General features: G+C 48.5%; 1 protein-coding gene across 1 annotated transcript; it reads left to right on the plus strand.

Annotated features, from left to right (window-relative positions):
- The first annotated feature begins 2950 nt into the window (after positions 1–2950).
- On the plus strand, positions 2951–7985 carry LOC120681828 (dicarboxylate transporter 2.1, chloroplastic-like). Its single transcript, XM_039963468.1, has 4 exons — positions 2951–3742; positions 4710–5023; positions 6725–7173; positions 7430–7985. Exons 1-4 carry the CDS (start codon positions 2966–2968, stop codon positions 7543–7545), a joined length of 1656 nt encoding a protein of 551 aa, XP_039819402.1. The 5' UTR covers positions 2951–2965; the 3' UTR covers positions 7546–7985.
- Positions 7986–9022: the final 1037 nt, after the last annotated feature.

Genomic DNA, 9022 nt, shown 5'->3' on the forward strand with positions numbered 1-9022 from the left:
TCCAACAGCTTGGTGCTTGCTGCATTGCTGCAGCCACCGGTTCCCAACCTCAGCAGGGGCGCTAGTGGAGGGCGATTCGGCATCGGGCACTGCTACATGTTCCTGCGGGGACATAGAGCAGCGGCGGGGGGTGCGGTGGAGGCAGCGGAGCGCACAAATGCAGGGAACAGGTGCTTGCCCGTCGTGCGCCACGGCCCCTTCCACTTGCGCGCCACAACTGGAGGACGGAGCAGATGGAGGTGGGTGGCATGAGGATGGCTGCACAGGCAGCGGGGAAGAGGACTGGTCGGGCCGCCGGCCACCTGAGAGGCGATATAAATCTCAAAAAGATGACGTCGCGAGAAGAGTCAGGAAGATAGATGGCTGAGGGTATAGGCCCGTGCATGTACCCAACTTGGCAGCTTCTCACCGCTTGATGTAGAATCGACGGTAGAGAATTTGAGGTGACGTGGTCCAATGACAGCTCGATTTTCCGTCCAAGTTTCGTCTTAAGAAGATATCTAATCGGACGACAACGAAGTCGCGCGATTTTTTTTTATATTTTTCATTTTCGTTTTTTACAAAAATATATTTTCGTTTTCGAAATTTACAGAAATATACCCCGGCCGCCACACTGCCGGGCGGCCGGGACCTGGTCGCCCCGCTGCAGGGCGGCAGGGACTTTTCTGCAAAAATTTTCGCAAAAAATTTACACTGAGATCCCTGGAGGACCGGTCGCCCGGCAGCTGGGCGGCCAGCCCCCAGGCCGCCCAACAGCCGGGCGGCCGGTGCACTTAGGGTTGAAAATGGGACGGGAAAATCCCGTCCCGACCGGCTCCGTTTACCGTTTAAACCGACCGTAAACCGTTTCCGCGGAAAAAATAGGAAAATGGGAAAACAAAACGGGAAAACGGGCGGGAATGGGAACGGGAACGGTTGGGGTGTTTTCCCGACCGTTTTCACGGTTCCTGTTTTCAGCCGGGAAAATTTCCGCGGGAATTCCCGTATTTGTCGTAGTCGGCTGTGTTACCTGTGTTGGAAAAGTGAATTATTGTTTGCATGTGTTACAACGTGAATTGTGAATTCGTGATTCACTTTACCTGTGTTTCTTAGTTATACGAGTCTTGTTTCCATGTTATTTATGCATAGTTGTAATTATTTTATCGAGTTAAATGTTTGAAGTGGTTGTATGTATTTTCCCATTTTGAGTTATCGATTCCTGATCGTAGGCATGCTCCCGACCGATTGATTCCGTTCCCGATATCCCGTAATACCGATTTCGTTTTCCCGTCCGATTTTTCCGTTCCCGTTTCCGTTCCCGACCAAAAAATACAGTTGCGGGAATGATTAAGGAGTTTTCCCGACCATTCCCGACCATTTTCATCCCTAGTTGCACTCGATAGCAGCAGGTGGGCCGGAGCAGGTGAGCAGCTTGGCGCATTTCTTCTCCATTCAGATTAGTGTCAGCCGGCAGCTTTTTTTTTTCCTCGCATGGAAGGTCACTTTCACTCAATAGTGCTACTTGCTTTGAATAGATAAACAACAATTGATTACTCTTTGCTTGTATGGTCCGCGGTGCTTTCGTAATTATGATATATTTAGTGTGTTGCTCGGTACAATCTCTTTGCAAGCTTTTTTTTTAGTGTGTTGCTCGGTACAATCTCTTTGTAAGCTTTTTTTTTTCCACCGCTGCTCTGTCTTGTTAATGTTTGCATGCTTAGCGAAGACAACTCTTTTGCAAGTCCTCTTTTGCGGCACTTAATAATCGTTGCTTCCGCTTTGCGTCGAGGTTTGACTAACCATTCTTAGCGTGAGCACGTCACGAGTTGGTTTGTATCACCTTTGCGGGTAGAAGAGAGAGACGTGTTGAGTTGAATTGGTGTTGACACAGAATCGCGCCAACACACTCGAATGCGCTAACATGTGCGAACAATCGTCAAAACGATCAACTCGTGATGAATTGGCGCGATTCTATGTCAACACCAATTCAACTCATCACGTCTCTCTCTTCTACCCGCAAAGGTGATACAAACCAACTCGTGACGTGCTCACGCTAAGAATGGTTAGGCAAATCTCGACGCAAAGCGGAAGCAACGATTATTAAGTGCCGCAAAAGAGGACTTGCAAAAGAGTTGTCTTCGCTAAGCATGCAAACATTAACAAGACAGAGCAGTGGTGGAAAAAAAAAGCTTGCAAAGATATTGTAGTGAGCAACACACTAAATATATCATAATTACGAAACCACCGCAGACCATACAAACAAAGAGTAATCAATTGTTGTTTATCTATTCAAAGCAAGTAGCACTATTGAGTGAAAGTGACCTTCCATGCGAGGAAAAAAAAAGCTGCCGGCTGACACTAATCTGAATGGAGAAGAAATGCGCCAAGCTGCTTACCTGCTCCGGCCCACCTGCTGCTGTCGAGTGCACCGGCCGCCCGGCTGTTGACGGCCTGGGGGCCGGTGGCCTAGATGCCGGGCGACCGGTCCTCCAGGGATCTTAGTATAATATTTTTGTGAAAATTTTTACAGAAAAATCCCTGCAGCCCCGCAGCGGGGCGACCAGGTCCCGGCCGCCCGGCAGCGGGGCGGCCGGGGTATATTTCTGTAAATTTCGAAAATGAAAATATATTTTTATAAAAAACCAAAATAAAAAAATAAAAAATCGCACGAAGTCGCGTGCGCATCCACCGCGGCTCAGGCCCAGCTCAGCCCACAGGTGATGACCAAGATTCCGCAACTTCAACTGGGACCCACTTCCACTCCGGTATCCTCTGCGCCTCTGCCAAATGGTCCCCACACTGCACACCACGTATACCCCACATGTCAGTGAGCGAGTCGACTCGAACCCATCGCCCGCACCTTGATTCGATTTCAGCCGTTAGTATCTAGGCTACCAAACACTTCAAAAAGGTCGCTCTCCGGAAAGTGAACGACTGAAACCACCGCCCGCCTCCTCGACCGCTCCGCCGCTTTCCGCGGCCGCCGATGGAGAGCCTCCGCCTCGCCGCCGCCCGCCGCCCTCCTCTCCTGGTACCGGCGCCGGGCCACCTCCGCCGCCGCCTCCTCGTCCACCACCTCCCCGCCCCCTTCTCCCTCCCTAACAACTCCCTCTCCCTTCCCTCTCCGCAACATCATCGCTTGACCCCCATCCCGCGCCGCTGCCGCCGCCTCCTGCCTCTCCTCGCCTCCCAAACACCCGATTCGAACCCCGAGCCCGAGTCTGCCGGTGCAAAGCTCGTGCCCCTCGTCATCTCCATCGCGGTCGGCCTCGCCGTGCGGTTCCTGGCGCCGCGGCCCGCCGAGGTGAGCCTGCAGGCGTGGCAGCTCCTCTCCATCTTCCTCTCCACCATCGCGGGGCTCGTGCTGGGCCCGCTCCCCGTCGGCGCGTGGGCCTTCCTCGGGCTCACGGCCGCCGTCGCCACGCACACGCTCCCCTTCACCGCCGCCTTCTCCGCCTTCACCAACGAGGTCATCTGGCTCATCGTCATCTCCTTCTTCTTCGCGCGCGGGTTCGTAAAGACCGGCCTTGGCGACCGCATCGCCACCTACTTCGTCAAGATGCTCGGGAGCAGCACGCTGGGGCTGTCCTACGGGCTTACCATCAGTGAGGCCTGCATCGCGCCGGCAATGCCCAGCACCACGGCGAGGGCCGGGGGCGTGTTCCTGCCCATCATCAAGTCGCTCTCCCTCTCGGCTGAGAGCAAGCCCAACCATCCATCGTCGCGGAAGCTCGGATCCTATCTTGTGATGACGCAATTCCAGGTATAATCGAGTAATGTAATTAACCAGATCACATGGGGTCAGTTGATTAACTTGCTGATTGCGACCGATCATATAGACCATGAAGATATTATATACTGCAGAGACTGTCCTTTCTGATAAACGTTTCTTGTTTTGAACCAATCCTTGTTCAATATGAGACTTTTGTATCTGAACCTAAGCCATCTCTAATCAACACAATTCACTTCTCTTTTTTGGATTCGTTGACGCCTGAGGTTTGCCTCGTCAATGACTGTCATGGTGACATGTGAGGGAATGTATGCAATTTTATAATTTAATTATCTTACCTTACTCTTAGGATTTTGATTTCTTGCTTGCAAATAGTTTCCACCAGATAGTACTTAACTGACAACCAGATGAGTTTTAAACTGTACTCAAGTTATAAGACTAATGCAAGAGGTAACTGTAATTCTTCAGGGATTGTTGTATTAGCTCTAGTGCTGAAAAACATTCTTGGTGCATACAGTTTTATCTTTAATCAAAAGATGATTGACCTTTTAGTTTATAAGTGCCTCCTCTCAAGCCAATCACCAAGTCCCGTTCTTTTTTAAAATATCAGAGAGTATGTCTCTTCATGTTGCTCCATTAATTTAGAAAAAAGTTGCCTTACAAAATTGAATCATAGAAATTCAAGATGTTTCCCAAGTAAGGAAAATCATGGATTCACACTTCCATACGGTGGGTATTGTAGGAGTTCTCAACATGTAGTCTCATTGACAATAGGTGTGGGACCCATATGCCGGTGCAACTAGCAGCATATCCTCAAGTAGTAACTAATAGGATGTAAATCATGTAAATGTCTCTAAATTTAGGAATTCCATTGTTTAAATATGTTCCTTTGCGATCATGATTATTTGGGTTGATTTCTGTTTTCACATGATTGGCAAGTGTTTATATACTTTCTCCAATATGGTATGTTTGAAGAGTTGATGTTTCTGTTACTTCGCAGGCAGCTGGTAACTCAAGTGCTTTATTCCTGACTGCTGCAGCACAAAACTTGTTGTGCTTGAAATTAGCAGAGGAGCTTGGTGTTATTATTACAAACCCATGGGTATCATGGTTCAAAGCTGCTAGTTTGCCAGCTATTTTATCTTTGCTTGTTACACCATATCTGCTATACAAAATCTTCCCTCCTGAAACAAAGGACACCCCTGATGCCCCAGCATTGGCTGCAGAGAAGCTGAAGCTCATGGGTCCTGTGACTAAAAACGAATGGGTTATGATTGGCACAATGATTCTTGCAGTCTCCCTATGGGTTTTTGGGTAAGTTAATCCATGCCTGGAGAAAATGATTTCAGTATCTCACAATATTGGCTTGTGGTTTCAGTTCAATCTTATTCTTTTCATGATAAAAGATCTGCATGGACTTTAGCCAGCACTTCCTATGATTTTGTTACATTCATCATGGAATTGTCAAATGAATCGTGAAAGCAGAATAATTGTTTGATTGTTTCACCATTAAATTGCCATAATGAATCAATTCATATAATCCTTTTCCCGCTCTTTCTTTCTGATCTCCTTGCTTGCTCAGGAAGATTTCAGCATTTTTTTTCTTTTTCCTTTTGAGATGCCTAGTTTCATTGCACAATATGAAGTGTGGAAACTTTATACTGTTCCATTGCAATCTATGAGGCTCCGTTTGGATGTCGATATTGGAGCCCTTGGCATTGAATTAGTTTCAATGCCAAATCAGACTAGTATTGGTATTGGGTTGCAATACCAAAGTCATTGTTTGGATGCAGATGAAATTGCTAGATGGAATCGAGGAGCAAGGCAGCACGGGGGCGGCACAAGTCGTCGGGGGGAGGGAGGACGGGGCGGCGCGGCGCGGCCCACCAAGGGAGGGAGGATGGGGGCGGCGCGGCCCGCCGGCGTAGTGGGGAGGGGGAGGGCGGCGCGCCTCACCGGAGATGGAGGACCGCGGCGGCGAGAGACGGTGGAGGGAAGGAGCAGGCGGCACGGCTCACCGGTGGAGGGAGCAAAGGGCGGCGCGGATCTCCCTCAACCACGGCCATAGCGAGAGGAGCTCAACCTCGGATGGGAGATTGACCTAGGGAGGAGCTCGATGGTCGGCGTCCATGGCGGACGAGCTCCGTCCTCCTCCGTGCTGGACTCGCACCGCCGCTGCCGAGCCCCGTCCTCCTCCGCGCTGAACTCCAGCCGGCGTCCATGGCCGGCGACCTCCGTCTTCCTCCGAGCTGGACTCGCGCCGCCGCCGAGCCCCGTCCTCCTCCGCGTCGAACTCCAGCCGCCGTCTGGCCCTGTCCTCCTCCGCACCAGACTCCCGCCGTCGTGGGCCTCGCCCTCGTCCGCACCGGACTCCAGCCGCCGCCGGACCCCGTCCTTCGCGGCGGGCCAGTGAGGAAGAGGAGGCGGCCACGGAGGAGGAAGATGGAGGAGGGCCGCCACCGCACTCATCTGCAATTCCGCCCAATACAGAGGCTCACGGCTCTGTATTGAGGGCAAGGGGACGCAAGTGTTGCGAATGCCGCTTCGGCATTGAGAACGAATTCGAATTCCAATGTCTAAGCCACCCAAACAGCGGCATTTGGTGCTACCCAATGCCAATTCCAATTCCGACGCCTCAATACATACATCCAAACGCAGTGTGAAGGTTATGTGGTTCAACATTGTCGAGAAAGTTTCTCTTACTCAATGTTTAAGATGTTTGAATGGAAACCACAATCAATCTCTGGGATAAATACTGGTTTCTGGATTTTATAGCACAATGTTTATTGGTTTATCTCTGGTGACCATATTCATTTGTATCCATCATTACATGCTAAAATACTTAGTAAATTGTTTTTCATTTATTTTAGTCACAAAATAGTAATGTACTTACTGGGCAAAGTGCTTCAGAACACCATACGTGAGATGGTACACACATTGTGCCATATAAATAGTTTTGTTTTTCCTCTATTGTGATGGATAACTCTATGACCTATTGCGCAAATATCTTTGCAGGGATGCTATTGGCGTGTCTAGTGTTGTGGCGGCAATGCTTGGGCTCTCCATCCTTCTCCTGCTCGGTGTGCTAGACTGGGATGATTGCTTGAATGAAAAATCAGCATGGGATACATTGGCTTGGTTTGCAGTTCTGGTTGGAATGGCAGCACAACTCACTAACCTGGGAATTGTTTCTTGGATGTCAAGCTGTGTCGCCAAACTACTTCAGTCTTTCTCATTGAGTTGGCCAGCAGCATTTTGTGTTCTTGAGGCCTCCTACTTCCTTATCCACTATCTATTTGCAAGCCAAACTGGACATGTTGGAGCCTTGTACTCAGCATTTTTGGCTATGCATGTAGCAGCCGGCGTTCCTCGTGCACTTTCAGCACTTGCTTTGGCATTCAACACAAATCTGTTTGGCGCACTAACTCATTACAGTAGTGGGCAGGCTGCAGTATACTTTGGAGGTAATTCAATTTTAAATAAGATTATTATTCTTTAGCTCACATTACTAACCCTGGCAATTGAATTTTTCTATTAGTTTCCCTCTGGTTTATACACAGGAGCTGGTAAATAAAAATATAATGAAGAAAAAAACACACTTTCACAGATAATTCTATAGAATAGAATGAGACAATCCATATTTTAAGCATCCCTTCTTTTGTATGTATTCAGTCCTTTGCAACTGGTATGATGGTAAACCTGTTTGCTTTCATTCTGCAGCGGGGTATCTTGAACTTCCAGATGTTTTCAAGTTTGGTTTTGTAACAGCCTTGGTTAACACATTGATCTGGGGAGTTGTTGGTTCCATTTGGTGGAAATTTTTGGGCCTCTACTGACACCGGCTGCCATGCAAGTTGTCCGAATTTTTCATTTGCTGATCGACAAATTGCTCTTCCTCATGGTTTGGATGTGAAATAGCATAATAACAGAATAACGACTGTTGTTCATGCTAGTAAGCTTTAGTTGAAGTGACCGGCACTCTGGAGTTCTCTCCGGCTGCTACGGCAGTCTTGTTTCTCCATCTTGTAGAGTTACTCAGTTCTCTCGTAAATCTAAGTTGGCCTGGAAATGCTTTTGTGGGGAGATTCCTAAGTAAATTTTCCTGCGGTATTTTTATTATTATTAGTACTTTTGCAGTTCATTCTTTAAACTCTGGGCAGCTGCATTGATGCGGCGTGCACCCAAAGAACGTTGCCTCCATTTTACAGCTTTTTTTTATCAGCCATTTTACAGCTTCCCCTGCTTTATTGTGAAAGCAAACAGGGTATGCTGGATACACTAGCTTTCAGTGAAGTTTTACATCATATTTCTAGCTGAACAATTCAGATTCCTTTCTCTCTCAACTCCCTCTAAACTAAGAAAGTACAGCACCACGCCAAATGTTCTTATAGCAGAAGATCCCACCAGGTTCTATCTTTTTATCAGCCATCTTTATTGTTCATCGCGTCAGCCACAGGTGACGGTGAGCTTCATCTTCAGGGCTTCTATCGTTGGTTCACCCATTCACGGTCCGCCGGCTTGCAAGACCTTCCAGTGCCGCATAAAGTAAATAATCTGGAAAATACTAACATTAGGCGGGAGATATTACAATCTTTGTAAATACTAGAGTGGAGGAATTCCCCAACTATAATAAACTAGAAATTATAATCTCTTGAAATCTTCCACTCTAGTTCGGAGTCTGACAGTCCAAACAAACCTTGCTACGGGGCAACCGAAGATGATGTGATCACTGATCAGTGGTTTCAGGTATCCCACACGGCCACACATTTTCGGATACCCTGGCCAAATTTTCCTTTTGAGTTGTTCAGCAGATTGGATTGTGTCTATGGACAGCAGACATCTGCAGAAACATGTTTCTTAGCTGCAGACTGGTGCTCCACATCTCCCTCAGCTCATGAATTCATGATTGATCGATCACCCCCATGAAGTATCATAATCTATATCATAAGGATGTCCGTTTTGCAGCTTTTTAACCAACTGTTTCTCCTAGATCATTATCGAACATTCGAACTCGCCAACTTGGTGTGTTGGTGATATGCCCAAGAGCCCATCATCACAATACGGTTTAAAGGCCCAAGTGGATATTGATCCAAGAGGGATTAGGGTTACTAATGGGCCTATGAGATAGAAGACCATTAGTACGCCCTATATATATGAGGGAGGGGCTAGGGGGGCGATGACCTGAGCCGCGCCACCTCCCTAGCCGCCGCCCCTCCCTCTCTCTCGGCCGCCGCCCTTGCCGTGCGTGCGGTGCTAGCACACCGACGCCCGGCGTTTCATCCCCGTACGTGTGGACTCCGTGGAGGCGCTGCT

This window comes from Panicum virgatum, chromosome 2K, assembly GCF_016808335.1.
Source record: "Panicum virgatum strain AP13 chromosome 2K, P.virgatum_v5, whole genome shotgun sequence".
Classification (NCBI taxonomy): Eukaryota; Viridiplantae; Streptophyta; class Magnoliopsida; order Poales; family Poaceae; genus Panicum; species Panicum virgatum.

What these genes read in the sequence shown, in the direction of transcription:
- LOC120681828 (XM_039963468.1), top strand. Translation starts at nt 2,966, where the DNA reads ATGGAGAGCCTCCGCCTCGCCGCCGCCCGCCGCCCTCCTCTCCTGGTA. An exon ending in TTGTGATGACGCAATTCCAG is followed by an intron (nt 3,743 to 4,709) that starts GTATAATCGAGT and finishes GTTACTTCGCAG; the next exon opens with GCAGCTGGTAACTCAAGTGC. An exon ending in GGCTGCAGTATACTTTGGAG is followed by an intron (nt 7,174 to 7,429) that starts GTAATTCAATTT and finishes TTCATTCTGCAG; the next exon opens with CGGGGTATCTTGAACTTCCA.